We start from the raw sequence: 25,178 nt of genomic DNA, 5'->3' as shown, positions 1-25,178 counted from the left end.
AATTGAACCCGATCGAATATCTCTGGAGAGACCTGAAAATAGCTGTGCAGCGACCCTCCCCATCCAACCTGACAGAGCTTGAGAGGATCTGCAAAAAAGAATGGGAGAAAGTCCCCAAATACAGGTGTGCCAAGCTTGTAGCGTCATACCCAAGAAGACTCAAGGCTGTAATCACTGCCGTAGGTGTTTCAACAAAGTACTAAGTAAAGTAACATTTCTAAAAATCAGTTTTTGCTTTGTCATCATGGGGTATTGTGTGTAGATTGATGAGGGAAAAAAACAAATAAATACATTTTAGAATAAGGCTGTAATGTAACAAAATGTGGAAAAAGTCAAGGGGTATGAATACTTTCTGAACGCACTGTAGATGCAAAAATGTCCTTTCAGCCTGTGGTGCCTGGCCTTAAGCAAGCTTTTATGCTAATTGGAGAATCGTTTTTAAAAATCTAGTTCTAACAAACAGCTTGCCAGGCAAACTTTACATAATCGCCTCATTCGTTCTGCTTTTGGCTAATGACATTGAATACTGTAGACAGTTATGAAAGGAAGAAACAGATGGTTTGCCTTTTAAGATTTTGTACATGGTTGCCCATGTAAGAAAAAAGGTGTCATATACAAAACTATCTCCATAAACCCTAACACAAACTAAAGTGCAGACTTTCAACACCAACAGTCATTTACACCAACCCCAACCTCACACAAATACATTTATTTATTGGACTGCTACAGTACCTATTTTCTGACAGACATGTCATATATACAGTATGTGGTTAGTTATGATCTAGTGTGTTAACCAATGTGGCAGAGTCAGCCCGACATGGACCCATATTGATGTTGTACCCTAATGGATTGAGTGGTATGGCAGGCATCTCCATTTAAACACATTAACTTCACTAAATGAGCCACTCATTACAGATCAGCATGTTATTACTGTAAAGATCCTTCAGAGATCTTTTTGTATAATGTTCCTGTCCTCCTGAGGAAAAGGTTTGCGATTCATTATCATGATTGATTCAGCTTTGTACTCCGAGACAGGGAGCTAAACCTCTGAAAGGTGTTCTCGGGATGTAGCCACTATTTGCAGTAGCTTAGTATAATCATAGACTCAGATTACCATTCAATTGAGAGCTTTAGTTGAGTATTCAGTCGCTGGGAATTGAATTCCCATAATAGGTATTGGGTGCATCATGTAACGTTATAGATTGTTAATTATCCCTATGCCTGCCTTTCTAGTTCTGAGCTGTTGAGTGTGAGGGATGTTTTGCCGCTCCCAGAATGGTTCCAAACAAGGTAATTAGTATGAATTAGTAACGCTTGCCTGCTCAGAGCACCATTGATTAACTACTGCCTTCACTGTTTGTGTCTTGAGACACAAAAAGAACCGTGATAATATGAGGCACTGTTTTGGTGTTCCTACTGCCTAGTCAAAGGCAGATAAAGGAATGGACTCAGGTGCGCTGCGTCTGTGCATATAGATGTACACAGACTGCATAACCTCTTCATACCCCTCCCTATAGCATATGCTGAGAATCCTTGACACCCAGTGTAGAGGTTACCCTGAGTCCAGACAGCAGGGGATCTCACAGCTCAACAACCTTTACTTACTTAAGTAATGCCCTCGAAGCCGGTGTTTGGAGGATATATTGGCACGGGTGTTGTTAGGCCCGAGAAGAAGTTGAGGGCCAGCAAACTGTGCCAATATATCCTCTTAACACCGGCTTCGAGGGCATTGTCACTTTTATACAATGGGTTACCAACATATTCAAATAATGATTTACATATTTTCATTAAAAACTTTATTTGGATGAATTTATTCATACTATTTCATCCTTCCACAAGATATAGTCCCGACACAAATCTAGGGTTGCTACCTAAGCCGACTGGTCGTTCATTCTATCGGTTCAGTTGCCAGAGACGCGACCCAGTCATTCAGTCTTTTTGTTCTTTATCTATGGACGTGACCCAGTCGTTCATTCTAAATATTCCATTGCCATATTGGCTGGCAACGTTCTTATCACTTGCTTGCTAGCCAACTACGGTTAACTTACAGTCACGTCTAACAGTGCAGCCAGAATAACAACAAAGTAGCTGCATTTGCATTTTAAGCTGTTTTCTAGTGATATTTATTTGGATACATCCATAACAATGAGCTAATGATGCACGATTTCACCTGGCGTAGAAAATGTGCTCTCTCGTCAGGACACTGTTGTTTAAGAGATAGACAACAACACAGCTAACACAATCACTTCAAACTGAAACTGGAAAAACTTCAAACTAGCTGCTCTTCGTTTAGTTTGACCTGTTTTCTATTGATAGTTATTTGTATATATCCAGAGAAATTATGCTGATTCATGATTTAGACTGGCTGAGAAAAGCTGCCTACCTGTCTGTCTCATCCCGACTCCCGACACGTTCATTACTATGGGACAGCTGGAGATCAAATTTGAATATTGAAACAATGTTGCAAATGTCGGAGTGACAGACAGCAAGGTTTATTCAAATCTCTGCTGTTGAGGACGAAATGTTAGATGCTTTTCATAGTGGAGTTTATAAATTGCCTGGCTGGGCTGATGAGACAGTGGATTAGCGCAGTCAGATGGAACATAGTAAATAGGCATTTTAACGTCATAGATTTAGCCGGTGGTAACTTGTGGAATAGACACCTGCTGGAATGAGGTTTTAACCAATCAGCCGCCAGGATTAGACCCAGCCGTTGTATAATACTGTATATCCCCCACTGCTGTGTGTCCTCTGTCCCCATGTGTGATAATGCCTGTGTGCTGGCAGTGGCATCTCTCACTATCTTTATCATGTTAAATCTTCTCCATGGGGGATTATAGAGCAGGTCATCAACAAGACATCACAAAACTCACTTTAATTGATAATTGTCATTAGTCTGCTGGACAATGTACACAGGTAAAACACAGGTCAAATGGGAGCTGTCTCAGTATGGCCTTGTAAATAACAACATACCAATGACTTAGTCTCTGAAGTGCTAATGAAGGCCAGCCCACTCTGGTATAGAGGGTACAATGATTGGTGAAAGCATTGGAGTTTGTAACAAACCTCAACACCACATGGGACACAGTGTTCAACCACAGGGGCAAACATGTACAATGTTTCACCATAGTCGATTACAGGCAAAAAGGTAGTGGAAACAAGTCTCTTTCTTGCTTCAAAAGAAAAACATGACTCATTTTTTTTATTTTATTGAGCCTGAGCTCAAGCCCTTCAATATGAGTGTAAGGTGATAAGGGGCGGCGGGTAGCCTAGTGGTTAGAGCATTGGGCCAGTAACCGAAAGGTTTCTAGATCAAATCCCAGAGCTGACAAGGTAAAAATCTTTTAACCCACTGTTCCTAGGCCATCATTGTAAATAAGAATTTGTTCTTAACTGACTTGCCTAGTTAAATAAAAAATAAGAGTCTTGTCTGTAGAATAGAGGTGCTGTACACTCGAGACCTCCCGCGTATGTCATTTTGTCATTGGCTCCCATATCTCTCTTTATCAGAAGAGGAGACTGACATTCTGAGTGGGGTGTCTATTCGGCTCACTACAGTCCTCACATATAGACACACATAGACTCTTACAGGTGAATCACAGAAGTAGAAGTAAGAGCCAAGTGCTCAGCTTTAGAAATGCATCGACCCACAATACAGATTCCATTATTTCTTACACATAAAAAACTGTCCTAATGATCTATTATTAATGCTAAAATGTATTGATTAATTTATGAAAACTATATGTCTCTTCCTGGTCATGGACTGTAATAAAAATGGTAGTGATTTCAATGCAGCGGCTATTCTCTCTCTCTCTCTCTCTCTCTCTCTCTCTCTCTCTCTCTCTCTCTCTCTCTCTCTCTCTCTCTCTCTCTCTCTCTCTCTCTCTCTCTCTCTCTCTCTCTCTCTCTCTCTCTCTCTCTCTCTCTCTCTCTCTCTCTCTCTCTCTCTCTCTTTCACTCGACAGGCCTTTGTGTGTAACTCTGGTCTTCAGTACGAAGGGTCAGAGATACCTGCGCATCGGGCTGGCTGTGCCTCTCTTTGGCTCGCTGGCCTTTCTGAGAAGGATGTTGGCGGATGAGGGGAAGATCTCCCCAGACCAGGTAGGTGATCTTGTCTCACTCTTCTTGATGATGCACACTATCCTCAGATTCACTCTCACTCCATTTTCCAAGTCTCTGATTAAATAAGATGGATACTCTTGCTATCTCTCTCTTCCTCTCTCCCTCTTTCTTCAGGTGATCCTGACAGAGATCTACACCACAGGCTTTCAGCGCTCCTTCTTTGATGAGGAGGATCTGACGTGCATAGCCGAGACTGACATCATCTATGCCTTCCAGGCCCCACCCCTATACATCAGAGGAGGCTCTGCACTATTCTCAGGTAACCGTAGCAACAACTACATATTCCAGGGACATTCAGATCAATATCACCACTATCAACCAAGATCATCCAATAGAATCTGTCCCTTTTCCACTTTATGAGCAAGCAGGGGTCATTTCAGTCCCATCGTGAAATAAGCCTTTCTCAGTCAAGGACATACAGAGGTACTCTATTAACAGGATGGGATGTATAACCTCTGTGAAATATCAGGGTATTATGTGAAAGTCTGTCCTTCCTCTGGTGGTGATAATTACATGCTCTTTGTACAGTAGCTTTTACCCTAACTGTGCACTGTTGGCACAAGCCTTCCAAACATCAGGATGAACAACTGAGGAGAAATGCATTGTTTCTTTTTAAACAAGATAATGAATGACCTTGCTGTGAGAAAACAGACACACACACACATTTGTTTGTGTACTTTGGGTCTGATAGATTCCAGGAGGAACTCACAATGTAGAATAAGAAGTCCTTGGGGAACATGTGTGCTTACAAACACATTTTAAACACATTTTCAATAAAACTCAGATTCTCAGATCTACTCAAATCACCATCATTTTCCGCAAAGATTTGCTGTCATCGAATGATTTATGTTTGAAATATCTCTCCTCTGTAATTGTACTGATGATGTGAAGGGCAAACAGACATTGTTCCCAGAAGCCAGATTGTGTTGATAGTTTTACCACATTTTTCACCCTGGGTTTAGCAGAGCTGGGTTTGTCCCTGAAAATGACACTTCTTTGCATCACCACTGAGCAAAGTGATTGGAGAAATCTGTCTCTCCTTTATCATCTTTGGTTAGACCACACATAATCGACTACTCAGTTTGATTGGTCTGCACACACACACACACACACACACACACACACACACACACACACACACACACACACACACACACACACACACACACACACACACACACACACACACACACACACACACACACACACACACACACACTGAATCCTCCTGGGATGTTTTATCAGACTGTATACGTAGTGGGGTTGATATGGAGAGGTTTCTCTCACCACCTCCCTGCTGAACAGAGCATCCTCTCATTTCATGCACATCCAGTCTGATAACAGAACTCAAACACTGTTACACAATGAGTACTGAGTAATCATTTTGTAATCATTATCTATTTGGCCTAAAGCTGACGGGCATGAAATGTGGTACTGTACTGACGGAGGAGGCTTCACCTCAGCTTATACCTCATTGGGTTGTGTAATGTGCCTCTTTAAATCAGCAGTGACCATAAACTTTTATGGTCACTGCTGCTAATGGAAGGTACATTTTGTGTACTTGAAATCAATATGCCAATATGCACCTCACACACATTAACTATGAATGGTAATGGGATGGGAATGGAGTCGTATCTGTTCTTCCCCAGAACAGTGTCTACATTGATTTAAAAGACTCCTCTACTATACCACTTCTGTACTACTCCCTAGTTTACATACAGCATTCTTTACTCACTTCTCTCGGTATGAAAAGCATGTGGGACTCTACAGAGCTCTGTTCAGCCTCTCTGCTTGGAAGAAATCCTTTCAATAAGCAATTGACAGCGTTGGTCAGGTACAGGGCTGGCAGTGTCTTTGAGTGAAGTGGCCTCTAAAGACTGACCAGACAGCAGCTAATTTCTCCACAGTTTCTGGGTCAGGAGGACTGCCATAATGCCTCTATAGCTGGAAGTTAAAGTTCCTAAAGTGTTCATGTTCGGCTTTGCTCGTTACAGAAACCTGAGCTCGCCTGAATTGTATAATAACTCCTAGACAGAGATGTTAAACACTAGTGTTGCAGGCTTGTGCTTTGACAAACTGGATATGTGTCTCAGGGACCAATAGAAGCTGTCAAGCTGAGGCATCAACTGAAATGAATTGTAGCACTTACTGTATGGCTAAAAAAACAAGAGCCTTAGCACCATGCTACAGTACATTAGTTGGTGAATTCAGAGGGTGACTCACTTTAAGCACATCAGCGACTGGCTGTCACTAATGGCTATCACTAAATGTCCTAGAATCATGTTCAAAATCATAAAAATGTGAAGCAGGGGCTGTCCACCTCTGTTTAACACAGCCTATCAGTAATGTCACTTCACATCTTGATGAGCGGCCTGTAGAAAAATGGTGGAGTGTGCGTGTGTCTGTGCCTGGCAGCATTTTCGTTTGGTGGTTGTCAGCGAGGAGAATGAGTAATTGAGTCGCTGTCAACAAGGTTTACATGAACTATCTACAATGTATGGAATATCCCAGTGTGGCACAAAAGATTCATGAGAGATGATGGTGTCTGGGAGTATTTTTCCTCCTGCCTGACCTTTCATGGCATGGTGAAATAGGAAGAGAGGTGTAAGCACTTCCTATGTCAGTTTATGTAAACATTGATTCTGTACCCACAGAGCTCCATTGTCATGGCAATTCTCATAGAATTATCTTATTTCACATTCAGTGAAGTGCATCATACACACAGATAACATGTTCTTTCCCCATCAGGTATTCCCCTTCTTCAGGTTGTATTGGGTTGACAGTGTCTTGGTTGTTCATACCAGGCTCATATTAAGGAAATTAATAACAGATTGCATGATTTCATCTAATCAATGACCCAAACTCAGTCGACCCTGCATCCCACCATGACATGGTTTGTCCATTGTGTCTCTAATATAGTATGGTTGTAATACAGTATGCTGTCTGGCTGCCAGGCCATAGATTTCCCCCTGTCAGGGCATCAGTGGGATTTTCCACATGTGCTTCAATTTACTGTCTAACAAACAGCCAGGGCTTCCAGTTTAGGTGGAACTGATGTGGAACGCTTGTTTGAAAAGCCCAATAATTAGTTCAGGCTCCTCAGTGTGGACACACTCAGAAGCCTGGCTAACTAGGTCACTCAGTGGAGGATACAAACGCCATGAAGTCATCACTAGGGCTGTTACGGTGACTGTATTACCGCCACACCGGCGGTTACGAGTCATGACGGCACTCAAATTACACATGACCGTTTAGTCATGGTAATTAGGCTTCTCCAAGCTCTGATGCTGCTGATGGTTATTAGTAGCCTACCAAACATACTAACTGTGAAAGGATTGACGCAGGAGATAGGAAGCAGGTACAGGGAGTGAAGGTGTAATAACTGATGGACATGAAACAGAACAGGAACAGCATCTGGACAGGAACACATAACAACAATTAATGTGGACACAGGGAACACCACCGAGGAACAGACAGATATACAGGGGCAATCAACCACATGAAGAAGTCCAGGTGAGTCCAATGAGCTCTGCTGCGTGTAATGATGGTGACAGGTGCGTATAAAGACGGGTAGCCTGGCGCCAGGGAGGGGGAGCGGGAGCAGACGTGACAAGCTGCCTGGTCCTCAGCAGTATATTGTCCCTCTAATCACTCTGACATCAATGCAAATGTAATCGAAAATCTAATCAAACACTTCATGAGAGGCTATGAGCTCATGTTGTGCAACATATCTTTAGGCTATGCAATTGCGTGCTAAAACAGAGTGATGGCCTCTATTAAAAAGAGGAGGTTCCCATCAGCTTTCTATAAGCTAGGCCTACTATGTTTATTTCTCAACTTTCCTAATATTAAGCACATTTCTTCTCTTTACACCAGGAGTATAGCCTACATGGCTGGCATGAAAATTAACTACAGGAAAAGTGTTCTCCATTCGTTATTTAAGTGCATAGATGACGTGCATTTTTCCCCTGCCCCTGTTTCGAGACCGGTGCATGATAATGGTCCATTCTAAATAAATAAAGAATCACATATATTATTTAGTATATGTAAAGACAAAATTAGATCAAGAACAGTCTGATGGGTGACAATATTAGCCTATCACTTGTGAATGATATATTATCACTTGTGAATGATGCCCAGCTGTGCAGTAAGGCAAGAAACAGCTCGTGCCTTTTTTAAAAACTTTTTCAAGTCATAGTCTCTCACCTTATGTAGCTTAGTCCATAGGCATATATTTTTTGATTTCGGTTTGTATCACAACTAAAGTGGCCAAATAACTTCTTAAAATGAAGCACATTAATCCACTTTACAGTGGGTGTAGAGCCTAACTGGCATACATACTGTACGCAATGCGTGATTTTCAAGTTTGGGGGAGAGGTGTTTCGGAGCATGCAGCCAGGAGAAGGGAATTCTAATTATTATATTCGGCCCAAGGGCACAACGGCCATTGGCCTCAAAAGACATGTTTTTTTTAGGGGAATTACGGCCACAGAAAGGGTATGCCGCCAAGAAATTCGAGGCATTATCAAGTGCTTGTCAGAGACCTGGCTGTGTGGTGCCAGGACAACAACCTCTCCCTCAATGTGATCAAGACAAAGGAGATGATTGTGAACTACAGGAAAAAGAGGACCGAGCACACCCCCATTCTCATTGACGGGGCTGCAGTGGAACAGGTTGAGAGCTTCAAGGTCCTTGGTGTCCACATCACCAACAAACTAACATGGTCCAAGCACACCAAGGCAGTCGTGAAGAGGGCACGACAAAACCTATTCAGCCTCAGGAGACTGAAAATATTTGGCATGGGTCCTCAGATCCTCTAAAGGTTCTACAGCTGCACCATCGAGAGCATCCTGACGGGTTGCATCACTGCATGGTATATCAACTGCTCGGCCTCCGACCGCAAGGCACTACAGTGGGTAGTGCGTATGGCCCAGTACATCACCGGGCCAAGCTTCCTGCCATCCAGGACCTCTATACCAGGCGGTGTCAGAGGAAGGCCCTAAAAATTGTCAAAGACTCCAGTCACCCGAGTCATAGACTGTTCTCTCTGCTACCACACGGCAAGCGGTACCGGAGCTCCAAGTCTAGGTCCAAGAGGCTTCTAAACAGCTTCTACCCCCAAGCCATAAGACTCCTGAACATCTAATCGAATGGCTACCCAGACTATTTGCACCCCCCCCCCCCCCCCCCCCCAACCACTCTTTTACACCACTGCTACTCTCTGTTGTTTTCATCTATCATCACTTTAATAACTCTACCTACATGTACATTGACTCTCTACCGGTACCCCGATGGATATAGTCTCAGTATTGTTATTTTACTGCTGTTCTTTAATTACTTGTTACTTTTGTTTCTTATTCTTATCCGTATTTTTTTTAACTGCATCGTTGGTTAGGGGCTCGTAAGTAAACATTTCACTGTAAGGTCTACACCTGTTGTATTCGGCGCATGTGACTAATAACATTTGATTTGATTAAATGTGTACAGCCTTGCGCAAATGACAAAGCAGAGCTCATGCCTTTCATGTGACTTTTTTCAAATCATCATTAGTGGCATCATGCAGCCTTGTATTAAAAATACAAACGTTGTTCTATACGTTTTGATCACAACTAAAGTTGCATAAATAACTCTAAATTAAGCATATAGGAGGACCTGTTTCTTTGTTAACCGCTCAACACAGAATAGCCGGATGTGCGCACTCCCTCAGAAATCCTTTAGAGAAAATATATTTTCGATTTTATTCAAACTATAAAATAATGCCACGAAATTCTAAGCGAATCTTGTCTGCTAAATGAACTAGTGTAGCCCACAGCCATATGGCATAGCCAGATCAGGACATAACAGAAGGACAAAGAGTATGCTATTCTGTTCTTCTGAAATAGACTACATTTTCTTCATATCCTGTTTCTTTAGACCTGTCTAAAATACATAATGGATTTATTGTGATGGTGTAGGCTATGGATTTATTAGACTTTTTAAAATATAGATGTTCCAAATGTCTGCATCAGTGGCTTATAGGCTATGTGTGGAAGCCAGGAGATGCTGAATGTGTTTATGTTAATTAACGGTCCATTTCCGTGAGACCGGTAGTTATTTGCTTGACAATCAACGGCTGACAAAATTTCATGATCGCCACCACCCTAGTAATCACTGACGTCTCAGTCTCGGTATGTGGTCAGTTTGGTGTCTGTCTTCACTATAGGGCTTCACGGCTTTCTCGAAACCAGTCAATACCTGACCCTGTTAATCCAGTCATTGAACTGGATCTCTTTGGGGGCAGAGGTGTTTAATTACTGGCTTTCACAGTGTTCAGGCTGGCTCATCCTGTCCTTCACATCTGTCAGGGAATTGAAAATTAAAGTGTTTCTCAGACCCTAGACTACAGGAGTGAATACACAACTATTCCATGATCTTATAGTGAGTCATATCACTCATCACAGGAGACTACAATCAACAGGCATATTAAATTACATTTGTGTGCGTGCGTGTGTGTACAAGTTGAAGTTTCTGTGTATCTACAGGAATCTGCCGTGGGCTATTTTGACACTCCATCTGTCATTCTGAAAAGCTGACATCAACCTAAAGGTAGGAAACTGGTTGTAATTTAAAGACCAGTGAAAAGACCTTGGGAGAGATGTCTAGAAACAATACATTTGTGATGCCCAAACATAAAGAAATACACTTTGATTTAATGACCAATGAGAGACCTCCTCCCAGCATCAATCACATGGGGACAGTCCATGAGGTGACCTCTGCATTTTACTGCTGAATTCTAGAACATTTCACCAGTCATTAAAGAAGGGATTCTTTACATAAATCATCCTCACAGCGATCAGTGGTCAACAATTGCAGAGCATGATTGAAGAGAGTTTGATCAGCTGCTTCATTAGTTGAACATGAATAAATGAAGGGCAGTAATACTTTTCCTCATTATGTACACTCTCGGGTCAGGGCTCTATCATATCATATCAGAGCTGTTTACATGAAGTGTCTGATTGATATTGAATAGGTCTTTGTTTCCATGCATTCCTTCACTCTCCTATATCCTGGTATTAGATCTGTGGTGTGGCTGGGTTGAATGGTGGGATATTTGCACACTCAGGATCTTGGCGGCTTTGGGGCCTTCAAGCGTGACATTCATCGTTGGCGATGATTAATTGTGAACTGGATGGGTGTAAACAGCGGTGTTTAATACAAAGCTGTGGTTTTGGGAGAACACTGTCGCCGGGCCAATCAATAGCTGCTCGTTTCTGTCTACAGACCTATTTACCATGTGATTTATCACCAAGTATTTTTGGGATGGGTTGGCATTATCTGTAGGTTGGTAATCTCGTTCCCAGACATTCCCGCACAAATGTGAGTAGAGTCTGGTGGACCAGTGCGTCAAACTTGGCCAAAACATAGAGCTGGGAGAAACTCCCGGCACAAGGCATTGGCTTAATCTACCTAATCTACCAACCAATCATCTCCCACAACATCTTCCCCCGTACGCTAGTACACCATAAGCACAGAGCAACACAAACACACCACACCACAAGCACATGTGATTCACTAAAATGAAATGATGACAAATACTTTGCCATAGAATCACTAGCATATAATTCTATGGTCACTCACTAAAGCCAACTGTGAGTGGTTGATATCCCAGGCTTATATGCGCTGTGCGCAATAGCCTGGTGATGAGGTTAGTAGGTTGGTAACACAGCATCTGCTAATGTCACGTCTGTGAGTGCTGTAATTTCAGCAGGCTTTTGCTCAGTCACACTCCACAGTGTGAGGGAAGAAAAGTTAGCTGGTGAGAAGTGCTGGCACCCACCAGGAGTGAAAAGCTGCATCAGATAAGACCTCCTGCTGGGAGAGTCTGCAGCGCCCGCTCCCATCTGTTCTCCCTTCCTCCCCAAATAGAATGTCTCGCCAAGTCTTATATTTAACTTTCCTTCACTTCCCCACCCCCCCCTCTTGTCTCCTCCCTCTTTCCTCCTCTCCTGCAGGGTACCACCACAGCCTGCCGTCCTCGCCATACTCCTCCGGGCCCGAAGGTCAAAGGTTACCTCCATCCGGAACTTTGTCATCTGAGTTCCTGAACCATGGTGTGCCGGTGAAGATCCTGTTGCTGGTGTGCAACGCCGCCTGGAATGCCCAGCAGGCTGTCAGGTTAGGTGACTGTTTCAAACACACTCTGGGATCTAAGGGGCGGTTGGTGTTGTTCACCTCTTCATACTGTCACTCAGAAGTGAAAGAGAAAGTTACAGTTACAACATAAGGTCATGAGTAATTTCTACATATAGACTTTTCATTCGACTTTGGGCCAGCAGGAAAAGACCTCACGACTTTATGTCGATGGGGAAATATGCAGCACAGAAAGGCCTCTACTATCTCATGTGACAGTTGAATGAGCCACAGTCAATGAGTCACAGTTTCTGAGAGTTTCTTGTCAATCTAATTGAGGCGAGTCTCCAACTGAACTGGTTGTGAAGTTTGACACGATCTAACACGATGGCATAATCCATCAGACATCCAGCCCGACAGCAGTGGAGGGATCAATACTCGCTCAGGAGACCTCACAGAGTCGGCCATGAGAAATCCAATCCCATCCAGAAGGCTTAGTGTCTCTCAGCATTCTCCCATGCTTCAACATTGCTAATTAACCCTCCCACTGGGCACACACTGGTGTCAGATGTGAAACTTCACAACCAATCAACGTTGTTTCAACGGAATTTGTCAACGTATTGTGATGTGGAATCAACTTGGAAAATACATTGGATTTGAAAAAAGTAATCAACCAGTACTGTTTTCATCTAATTTCAACCAGAGTTGTAAACATAAAAACGTGTTTAAAACTTCAATATAAAGGAAAGGTTCCCCCATTTTGAATGTTATATTGTTTTTGTGCATCCCTGAGGGATGTTCTATCAATTCCCTGGGTCCTTTCATGTTTTCATGTTTATCTGAGTTATTGGCTTTCAAGCAGGCAGAAATCTGTCCGCTATGACGTAGCACTGTGGTAAAGTCACTCTCACTACACTGGAATAGGTCTTTTAGATCGTGAAAACGTCTATCATACATGTTAGATTTCAATACTGGCCGATGTCATAACACGGGATGATGTCTTCTCTTAAATGAGCCATTGGTTATATTCCTACCTCGAGAAATGTTTTATTTAACAGAGGATCCTTTTTTCCTATTTGTCTGCCTCTTTTATCCAGGGTGCATTACATGGTGCCGTTGCCAGAGATATGAAAGAAAGGAGATAGGAATCCAATGAATAATGGAACGTATTACGCCTCACGTTGTCATGCTGTGTCACACGGTTGCTAAGATAATCGTCACGCAATCCCTTCTCAGAGTCAGTGTATATGTCGAGAAACGTGCCTATTTCCATCTAAAGTACGTAATGTCACGATTCCAATGCTATACGTTATTACAGTTAGCAAGTTAATTATCTCACATCTCGGAAAATATATGAAATGTTGTACTTCTTGTTGACGAAATTCGTGCTAGTGTTGGTTTTTGAGCTAGCGCCCAATAGACTCCCATTCACTCCTTGAAGGACAGCGGTCCTTGTCCCAGAATCGCCCAGAATGCACCAGCCTGTACCGTAGACATAGCATGGGCAACGTTTCCCATCTCCTCAAAAGTATATCTGCCGTTGAGAATGTCAGATTCCGCTCTCTGAGGCACGTCGATCTACAGGTTGATCATGCTGAGATTGTAGACTCCTAAATTGATAGCGCCGTTTTCTTAGGCAATTTTAGCCTAAAAGTTACTTCACATGCTGATATTGTCTTTGGTATTATTGTGTGTAGCTATGTTTGCTTGCTTGCTAGCCAGCCAGCCCATAAAGAGAGCATTGCATGTGGATTTTGTAGTCGATTTGAGCTGCAACAGATTTCCACAACGATTTTCCATTTTGTTGCCAACCTTATTATAACGCCAAAATGAAACATTCGTTCACAAAAAAATATTATTCTCACATAGTGTTAATTAACACTGTAAATTAAAAGAATGAATGGTTTTGGGTGGATTTTTCCTTTAAATAGCTTGTCTAATAGGTTGTTACATTGATCTAATTTCAAAATAATCATCAGAACTATGTATACTTTTAAATTGCATTAATTCCACATAGAAACGTAAAATAAATGATCCCTTATTCAATAACGACTGAGTGTACAAAACATTAGGAACCCCTGCTCTTTCCATGACTAAAGCCCTATTTGACGGGATACGTTTTACTGGAGGAGCTTAGGTAATGTAATTATGTGCACAAGCACAAATCACCACTTCTGTAATTTTAGTCTCGTCCGAATCTGCCATGTCAGTAATTTTTACTTGTCAGGAAGGTTATTATCCCTGCCCTAAAAACCTACTGTTTTTAGGGCAGGGATAATAAGGTCCTCTGATAATACTTATCCCGTGCTAATCGTGTTTAGCATGTGCTGCACCCATTTAGCAGGTGTTGCAGCCATTTTGGGTAAGAACATGGGAACAAATTGATGCTTAAAACAATGTGCTATACACGTAACCTACAGATGAATGATCTGTTTTTTCATTTATCAACTTTCCTAGCGCCAATACTTCTCTTTTAAAAGATGAATGGACGATATTGTGCAAATTAATTGATAAATTGCCAAATACGTATGCATTATTATTTTGACTTTCTCTGAACTGAAGGCCATTCATTAGGCCAATATTAGGCTACCCCAAGACATTTTAAATATCTTCATGCCTAGAAGAGCCTCCAGGCTTCTGTCATAATGGTCAATTGTGAATGAGGGAAAAAAGTATTACAGGGGCAGTTTGGTAAAACTAATCCGGTCAGAATCGTCCACTAGAAAAAGGGACATGCTGGGGTAATTATTACATAACCGACATTCTATAATAATACTAGTCCCGTGCAAATAGGGCTATAGACTGACCAGGTGAATCCAGGTGAAAGCTATGATCCCTTATTGATGTCACCTGTTAAATCAAATTCAATCAGTGTAAATGAAGGGGAGGAGACAGGTTAAAGAAGGATTTTTAAGCCTTGAGACAATTGAGACATGGATTGTGTATGTGGCAAGACAAAATATTTTATTGTCTTTGAACGGAGTATGGTAGTAGGTGCCAGGTGTACTGGTTTGAGTGATTCAAGAACTTCAATGCTGCTGGGTTTTTCACGCTAAACAGTTTCCCGTTTGTATCAAGAATGGTCCATCCAACTGTGGGAAGCATTGAAGTCAACATGGGCCAGCATCCCCGTGGAACGCTTTCTACACCTTGTAGAGTCTATGCTCTGACGAATTGAGCCTGTTCTGGAGACAAAAGGGTGTGCAACTCAATATTGGGAAGGTGTTCCTAATGTTTTGTACACTTGGGTGGTTGAAATTATGTTGACTTTCATGTTTGATTAGACATATTTTATTTGACCTTGTTTCAATGTTGATAGTAAAATGGTATGTTTGAATCAACGTCATTGTTTCAACTTCATGTTATCGACCTAAATAAAGAGGTATATTGAAATAAAATGTGAAGCCACAGTTCAACAATTCGTGCCTGAACATTGACTCTTACTTGTATATGTGGGCTGATTTAGTCATATTCTTCAACATAGAATTTTGATTGAGATGGAGACGTGAATCCAACATTTTAATAACAAACATTTTTTAAATCCTTCATATACAAAACAATATCCAAAGGTAAAAGTGTTTTATTGTTATCATGAATTTGGAATCCTATTCACAGGGCTAATGTTATTTAGGTAGTCTACACAAAGGAGTATGGAAGCTGATCAATGTCTAAATGTGTTGACATGATAGCTCAGCTGAAACAAACACAGCCTGTTTCCCAAGCTTAGCAGGGTACATAGAGGTAGGCATCTGGATGGTGGACTTGATCTCACTGATATTGAAACAAAATAAAATATGTCTAATAAAATCTAAAATTCAACATAATTTCAATATAGGAAGAAAAAAACTAGAAGTTTCAACGCAATTTTAACGTATACATAGTTCTGCTGATTATGTTGAATTTAGATTGATGTAAGCACCTGTTAGTCAAGTTAAGTCAATGTATTTAAGTTAGTCTTACATTTACATTTACATTTAAGTCATTTAGCAGACGCTCTTATCCAGAGCGACTTACAAATTGGTGCATTCACCTTATGACATCCAGTGGAACAGCCACTTTACAATAGTGCATCTAGATCTTTTAAGGGGGGGGGGGGGGGGGGGCAGAAGGATTGCTTTATCCTAGGTATTCCTTGAAGAGGTGGGGTTTCAGGTGTCTCCGGAAGGTGGTGATTGACTCCGCTGTCCTGGCATCGTGAGGGAGTTTGTTCCACCATTGGGGTGCCAGAGCAGCGAACAGTTTTGACTGGGCTGAGCGGGAACTGTACTTCCTCAGTGGTAGGGAGGCGAGCAGGCCAGAGGTGGATGAACGCAGTGCCCTTGTTTGGGTGTAGGGCCTGATCAGAGCCTGAAGGTACTGAGGTGCCGTTCCCCTCACAGCTCCGTAGGCAAGCACCATGGTCTTGTAGCGGATGCGAGCTTCAACTGGAAGCCAGTGGAGAGAGCGGAGGAGCGGGGTGACGTGAGAGAACTTGGGAAGGTTGAACACCAGCCGGGCTGCGGCGTTCTGGATGAGTTGTAGGGGTTTAATGGCACAGGCAGGGAGCCCAGCCAACAGCGAGTTGCAGTAATCCAGACGGGAGATGACAAGTGCCTGGATTAGGACCTGCGCCGCTTCCTGTGTGAGGCAGGGTCGTACTCTGCGGATGTTGTAGAGCATGAACCTACAGGAACGGGCCACCGCCTTGATGTTGGTGGAGAACGACAGGGTGTTGTCCAGGATCACGCCAAGGTTCTTAGCGCTCTGGGAGGAGGACACAATGGAGTTGTCAACCGTGATGGCGAGATCATGGAACGGACAGTCCTTCCCCGGGAGGAAGAGCAGCTCCGTCTTGCCGAGGTTCAGCTTGAGGTGGTGATCCGTCATCCACACTGATATGTCTGCCAGACATGCAGAGATGCGATTCGCCACCTGGTCATCAGAAGGGGGAAAGGAGAAGATTAATTGTGTGTCGTCTGCATAGCAATGATAGGAGAGACCATGTGAGGTTATGACAGAGCCAAGTGACTTGGTGTATAGCGAGAATAGGAGAGGGCCTAGAACAGAGCCCTGGGGGACACCAGTGGTGAGAGCGCGTGGTGAGGAGACAGATTCTCGCCACGCCACCTGGTAGGAGCGACCTGTCAGGTAGGACGCAATCCAAGCGTGGGCCGCGCCGGAGATGCCCAACTCGGAGAGGGTGGAGAGGAGGATCTGATGGTTCACAGTATCGAAGGCAGCCGATAGGTCTAGAAGGATGAGAGCAGAGGAGAGAGAGTTAGCTTTAGCAGTGCGGAGCGCCTCCGTGATACAGAGAAGAGCAGTCTCAGTTGAGTGACTAGTCTTGAAACCTGACTGATTTGGATCAAGAAGGTCATTCTGAGAGAGATAGCAGGAGAGCTGGCCAAGGACGGCACGTTCAAGAGTTTTGGAGAGAAAAGAAAGAAGGGATACTGGTCTGTAGTTGTTGACATCGGAGGGATCGAGTGTAGGTTTTTTCAGAAGGGGTGCAACTCTCGCTCTCTTGAAGACGGAAGGGACGTAGCCAGCGGTCAAGGATGAGTTGATGAGCGAGGTGAGGTAAGGTAGAAGGTCTCCGGAAATGGTCTGGAGGAGAGAGGAGGGGATAGGGTCAAGCGGGCAGGTTGTTGGGCGGCCGGCCGTCACAAGACGCGAGATTTCATCTGGAGAGAGAGGGGAGAAAGAGGTCAAAGCACAGGGTTGGGCAGTGTGAGCAGAACCAGCGGTGTCGTTTGACTTAGCAAACGAGGATCGGATGTCGTCGACCTTCTTTTCAAAATGGTTGACGAAGTCGTCTGCAGAGAGGGAGGAGGGGGGGGAGGGGGAGGAGGATTCAGGAGGGAGGAGAAGGTGGCAAAGAGCTTCCTAGGGTTAGAGGCAGATGCTTGGAATTTAGAGTGGTAGAAAGTGGCTTTAGCAGCAGAGACAGAAGAGGAAAATGTAGAGAGGAGGGAGTGAAAGGATGCCAGGTCCGCAGGGAGGCGAGTTTTCCTCCATTTCCGCTCGGCTGCCCGGAGCCCTGTTCTGTGAGCTCGCAATGAGTCGTCGAGCCACGGAGCGGGAGGGGAGGACCGAGCCGGCCTGGAGGATAGGGGACATAGAGAGTCAAAGGATGCAGAAAGGGAGGAGAGGAGGGTTGAGGAGGCAGAATCAGGAGATAGGTTGGAGAAGGTTTGGGCAGAGGGAAGAGATGATAGGATGGAAGAGGAGAGAGTAGCGGGGGAGAGAGAGCGGAGGTTGGGACGGCGCGATACCATCCGAGTAGGGGCAGTGTGGGAAGTGTTGGATGAGAGCGAGAGGGAAAAGGATACAAGGTAGTGGTCGGAGACTTGGAGGGGAGTTGCAATGAGGTTAGTGGAAGAACAGCATCTAGTAAAGATGAGGTAAAGCGTATTGCCAGCCTTGTGAGTAGGGGGGGAAGGTGAGAGGGTGAGGTCAAAAGAGGAGAGGAGTGGGAAGAAGGAGGCAGAGAGGAATGAGTCAAAGGTAGACATGGGGAGGTTAAAGTCACCCAGAACTGTGAGAGGTGAGCCGTCCTCAGGAAAGGAGCTTATCAAGGCATCAAGCTCATTGATGAACTCTCCAAGGGAACCTGGAGGGCGATAAATGATAAGGATGTTAAGCTTGAAAGGGCTGGTAACTGTGACAGCATGGAATTCAAAGGAGGCGATAGACAGATGGGTAAGGGGAGAAAGAGAGAATGACCACTTGGGAGAGATGAGGATCCCGGTGCCACCACCCCGCTGACCAGAAGGTCTCGGGGTGTGCGAGAACACGTGGGCAGACGAAGAGAGAGCAGTAGGAGTAGCAGTGTTATCTGTGGTGAGCCATGTTTCCGTCAGTGCCAGGAAGTCGAGGGACTGGAGGGACGCATAGGCTGAGATGAGCTCTGCCTTGTTGGCCGCAGATCGGCAGTTCCAGAGGCCACCGGAGACCTGGAACTCCACGTGGGTCGTGCGGGCTGGGACCACCAGGTTAGGGTGGGCGCGGCCACGCGGTGTGAAGCGTTTGTATGGTCTGTGCAGAGAGGAGAGAACAGGGATAGACAGACACATGGTTGACAGGCTACAGAAGAGGCTACGCTAATGCAATGGAGATTAGAATGACAAGTGGGCTACACGTCTCGAATGTTCAGAAAGTTAAGCTTACGTTGCAAAAAAATAAAAATAAAATACAAGATCTTATTGACTAAAATGATATAGTACTGCTGGCTGGTGAAGTAGCCTGGCTAGCAGTGGCTACGTTGTTGAAAGTGAAGCTGGCTAGGTAACCTCGACAATTTCACTAAATTTCTCTAAACTACACAATTATCATGGATACAAGGACAGCAAAGACAACTAGCTAACACTACGCTAATCAAGTCGTCCCGTTGTAATGTAAGTTTCTACAGTGCTGCTATTCGGTAGAAGTTGGCTAGCTAGCAGTGTTGGCTAGGTAGGAGGACGGCAGCGCGGCAGGCGAAAAATAGCTGGCTAGCTAACCGATAATTACTCAAAGCTACACAATTATCTTAGATAAAAAGATAGCAAAGAAAACTATGTAGCTAGCTAACACTACACAAGTCAAGTCGTTCCGTTGTAATGTAATCGTTTCTACCGTGCTGCTAATCGGTGGCTAGCTGGCTAGTTAGCAGGGTTGACTACGTTACGTTACGTTAGGGCGAGAATACCTGGCTAGCGAACCTCAGCGAACCTTGATAACTACACAATTATCACCGATACAAAGACGGCTATGGAGCCAGCTAAGTAGCTAGCTAAGATCGAACAAATACAAATCAAAGATAGCAAAGACAACTGTGTAGTCAGCCAACACTACACTGATCAAGTCGTTCCGTTGTAATGCACTCGTTTCTACAATGCTGCTATTCGGTGGCAAGCTGGCTAGCTAGCAGTGTTGGCTACGTTGCGTTACGTTAGGGCGAAAATAGCTGGCTGGCGAACCTCAATAACTACACAATTATGTTTGATGCAAAGACGGCTATGTAGCTAGCTAAGATCAAACAAATCAAACCGTTGTACTGTAGTGAAAATGAAAATCAGACCGTTGTACTATAATGAAATGTAATGAAAAGTTTATACTACTATTCGGTAGACGGTGGACGTTTGCTAGCTGCTGGGCAGATAAGTGTGGACTACGATAGACGACGGAATACGATAATTACGCAATTATCTTTTATACACAGACGGCTAAGTAGCTAGCTAAGAAGAAATTGCTAAGGTTAGACAAATTAAACCGTTGTACTATAATGAAATGTAAACCCTAATTTCTCTTACCCTAATTTCAATGTTTAACGCTGGTTGAAATGAGATGAAAACAGTACTGGTTGATTACTTTTTTTAAATTCAATGTATTTTCATGTTTATTCCACGTCACAACACGTTGAAAAATTACCTTGAAACAATGTTGATTCAACTAGTGTGTGCCCAAGTGGGCTCAGACGTGTCTCTGTCTCATCAGGTGAAGGATGAAGATATTTGTGTGCAGAGAAAATGACATGTGGATTGCACTCTTTGTCTTTCTCTTATTGTCCTACAGGAAATAGGTTTTGCAGGTACATTCCTCTAACCAGCACAGTGTGAAATTTCCATTTCAGTGTCATTGCTTTGTTTAACCGTCAACTCCAAGACCTTCTTGATGAATCTAATTAGTATAATAAAAAATGAGTTGAAACTAGAGATATCAGTCATTTTGCATTGGATACGTCTCAATCCACTGCATCCGCTGGTGTCGCACTTCTGCATCTGCAGTGAAAGGTAACAGCTCTAGAGCGAAAATCGGTCTTCTCACAAAATCATCTGTAGAGTCCGAACAAAGCATGAGACTTTCACGAACACGATGGTGTTGTCCGCTTTGCTCTACGACCCCTACACGTGTCTTGGAAGTCATCTGAAGTCAGTACAGCCGATTTGCCAACTTCTGTCTGTAGCTTCCGAGCAATTTGGTGGTCTACACACTAATATGACCCCCCTTTCAAGAGCTGAGACTCTCACGTACGTGTCAGTTGCCCACAACAAGAGTGGTCTGAAGGTCTCCCGGTACCAGTTGGAAAAAAAATATGGAATTACAGTATATATGGAGACTGTTTAGTACCAAAATAAGGGGTTAAATGCCTATCAAATATGTAGGACAGACATTTCTGAACAAACTTCCTTTGGACTCTTTTGGGGCACTATCTGTTGTTCCAAGTAGGGAATCTGTTATTCAAAGTGTTTGTATGTGCTAATAGCAGTAAGACCAAATAAAATTCTAAATCAAATAGCTAAATTATCCTTGGTATGACCTTCTTAAAACAATTCCATATAACCTAGTAAAAGAGCTAAGAGCTTGCTGTCTAATCTGTATCATCTCTGGACACGGCATGCTTTAGAAGTGAGTTCCTAGCTGAGAACGTTCAAAGCCAGACTGCTAGTTATAGTCTGAAATCCATTCCTGTTTGTAGCAGGCCACCTCACCCATATTGATTTGATTTATTTTGCATTTGCTTAGATGTTTCTTTCCTAGTGATCCCATCATTATGCACAGTGTGGAACAGGACAAACAAATCATAATGTGACCCATATTGATGCTGAGTCTTATTTCCATGCAGACAAACTGCCTGTTGAGGAGAGAGATGCGATGCGGATCAGTGGGAATTCTGACACATTTCATAGTCTCCATTGGATAATCTTATCACAAGTGTCAGATGTTTTTTGGATCAAATAACTTTCTCATTTGTTTTGGTCTGACAGATGAAAATAAATCTGACTCTGCCATAAGCGTGAAATTATTATTAAGAGATATGAGCTCTGCATTATTTTTGCAATTTATTCCAAAGACTGCACAGCTAGAAAATGTGGTTCCTTGGAAGTTGTGGGTTAGTGAACGTATGTTTTTGGTTTCACAACGGTTGTGGGAACAAAGCCATACGTTTTGTGACTGGTAAAAAGGAATGTTTTTTCAACGTTCTGAGAAAAGAAGGGAACATTTCGCCTGTTCTGGGAACGTTTATTTTTAGGTTGCAGGGAGGTTCTGAGAATGTTTTACTCTGGTTCCTTGAAAGTTTTCCTGAGAGGTTTTATTAACACTCTGAGAACAGAAATTATATGTTATTTTGAGGTTTTTGAATAACTTCCTTTCAAACTTTCAGAAATACTCCTCAGTTTCATCAGCTGTCCGGGTTTCTGTTCTCAGACAATACCACAGGTGGTGGCGTGGTTACACGTGGTTACACGTGGTCTGCGGTTGTGAGGCTGGTTGGACATACTGTCAAATTCTCTAAAATGACGTTGGAGGTGGCTTATGGTGGAGAAATTAACATTCAATTCTCTGGCAACAACTCTGGTGGACATTCCTGCAGTCAGCATGCCAATTTCACACTCCCTCAAAGCTTGAGATATCTGTGGCATTGTGTTGTGTGACACAATTGCACATTTTAGAGTGGCTTTTAATTGTCCCCAGCACAAGGTGCAGCTGTGTAATGATCATGCTGTTTAATCAGGTTCTTGATATGCCACACCTGTCAGGTGAATGGATTATTTTAGAAAAGGAGAAATGTTCACTAACAGGGATGTAAATAAACGTGTTCACAAAATTTGAGAGAAATAAGCTTTTTGTCCGTATGCAAAGATTCTATGATTTTTATTTCAGCTCATGAAACATGGGACCAACACTTTACATGTTGTGTTTATATTTTTGTTCAGTATAGAATCTTCTTTTCTCTCTCCATGGAATTAGTCCACTGCGCCACCAGGATTGAGCTAACATGCCATGTTTTTTTACGCATACAAAATAAAGCTTTTAATTTTAGTCTATTCAAACATACCCCATTTCATATGAAACAAGCACTCATTATGATCAGGCCAATTAGTGGGCGCGGCCAATGGACCTGAACATACTTAACAAGATAGAGGGTAGAGTTTTGTTAATACTGAGAACAGAATGTATATGTTTTTAAATAACGTACTTAGAAAGTTCTCTGAATGTTACTAAAGTCTTCTTGTGATTTTTATGGAAAGTTTTCGTAACCCTCCCTCTGAAAAATGAGAACATGACTTTAAATAGAACCATGATGAAACCTGTAGGAAACGTTATGCTAAAGTACTGCAATTCCCACAGAAGAACATTGTTTCTTAACATTCTTGGAACAATTAGAGAACATGACTTTAGATAGAACCATGGTGAAACATTATGCTGAAGTACTTTGTTTTTTAACGTTCTCTGAACTATTTGAGAATATTCCCAATGTCAAACCAGTTGGACAATGTTCCTACAGTAGAACATTACCAAAATTGAAATGAAATGTTAACATGTTTGAAGTTTTAAGAAACTTTCTGTTTAAGTAATGAAATACCAAGAAATACCAAGAAAATAAGGTTTTGTCAGGTTCCTTAAATGTGCTGAGAATGTTCCAAAGCCAAGCAACAATTCTGTACCGTTCCCAGAAAGTTGTGGGAAGGTGTCACGTTCGTTGACGGAAGAATCAGACTAAGGTGCAGCGTGGTAAGCGTACATCATTTTATTTGATGAACACGAAAAAAACAATAAACTACAACCGAACGTGAAGCTACAGGCAGTGCAGAACGCAACTACACACAAACAAGATCCCACAAACTAAAGGTGGAAAAAAGCTGCCTAAGTATGATCCCCAATCAGAGACAACGATAGTCTGATTGGGAACCATACCCGGCCAACAAAGAAATAGAAAAACTAGAATGCTCACCCTAATCGCATCCCGACATAACCAAATAGAGAAAAAAAAGGCTCTCTAAGGTCAGGGCATGACAGTACCCCCCTCCCAAAGGTGCGGACTCCGGCCGCAAAACCTGACTCTATGGGGGAGGGTCCGGGTGGGCATCTAGCCTCGGTGGTGGCTCCGGTTCGGGACGTAGACCCCGCTCCGCTCGCTGATCCCTCCGCTTCCGTGGAACCGGGCCGTGGATCGTCGCCGGAGACTCCGGACTGGGAACCCTCACAGGGGGATCCCGGACTATGGAGGCACACTGGAGGCCTGGTGCGTGGAGCAGGCACAGAGCGTACCAGGCTGGAGAGACGCACTGGAAGCCGGGTGCGTGGAGCAGCCACAGGGCGTACCAGGCTGGAGAGACGCACTGGAGGCCGGGTGCGTGGAGCTGGCACATTATATACTGGGCCGTGGGGGCGCACTGGAGGTCTGGAGCGTAGAGCTGGCACAACCCGTCCTGGCTGGATGCTCACTTTAGCCCGGCAAGTGCGGGGCGCTGGCACAGGACGCACTGGGCTGTGAAGGCGCACTGGAAACACAGTGCGTAGAGCCAGCGCAGGATATCCTGGTCCGAGGAGGCGTACTGGAGACCAGGCGCGCTGAGCCGGCACGTGCGGGGAGCTGGCACCGAGCGCACCAGGCTGTGAATGCACACTGGAGACACAGTGCGTATCACCGCATAACATGGTGCCTGAACGGTCACACGCTCCTTAAAGCGAGTGCAGGGAGTTGGCTTTGGTCTGAAACCTGGCTCCGCCAACCACCCTGTGTGCCCCCCCCCCCCCCCCCCCCCAAAACAAAAATTGGGGGGGCTGCCTCTCGTGCCTGCGTCGTGGTTGCGAACACCGGAGTCGTCGTTGATCCTCCTTCGCTGCCTCCGCCTGCTTCCATGGCAGGGTCTTATCCCCTGCCATAACCTCCTCCCATGTCCATGATGTCCTCCACTCCCTTTTCTCCCGGGCTCAGGATCCCTGCTCCTCCTGGCCACGCCGCTTGGTCCTTTGGTGGTAGGATCTTCTGTCACGTTCGTTGAAATGAGCGGACCAAGGCGCAGCGTGCATAGAGTTCTACATGTTTATTTAAATGAAACTCACCAACAAAAACAATAAACAGCTAACGAGACCTAACGACTGGAATGCTCACAAGCACTACACAAAAACAAGATCCCACAAACTAAAGGTGGAAAAAGGCTGACTAAGTATGATCCCCAATCAGAGACAACGATAGA

General features: G+C 43.8%; 1 protein-coding gene across 1 annotated transcript in view; it reads left to right on the top strand.

Moving 5' to 3' along the window:
• Positions 1–25,178, top strand: part of LOC129825938 (ubiquitin carboxyl-terminal hydrolase 43-like) — a 107,772-nt gene that overhangs the window by 56,192 nt on the left and 26,402 nt on the right. Inside the window, exons 5-7 of the mRNA XM_055886080.1 lie at positions 3,966–4,101; positions 4,237–4,381; positions 12,114–12,276. Coding sequence (XP_055742055.1) covers positions 3,966–4,101; positions 4,237–4,381; positions 12,114–12,276 — 444 coding nt within the window. The remainder of the gene's footprint in view (positions 1–3,965; positions 4,102–4,236; positions 4,382–12,113; positions 12,277–25,178) is intronic.

The sequence above is a fragment of the Salvelinus fontinalis genome, chromosome 2 (assembly GCF_029448725.1).
Source record: "Salvelinus fontinalis isolate EN_2023a chromosome 2, ASM2944872v1, whole genome shotgun sequence".
Classification (NCBI taxonomy): domain Eukaryota; kingdom Metazoa; phylum Chordata; class Actinopteri; order Salmoniformes; family Salmonidae; genus Salvelinus; species Salvelinus fontinalis.
This window is presented reverse-complemented; position numbering and strand designations above follow the sequence as displayed.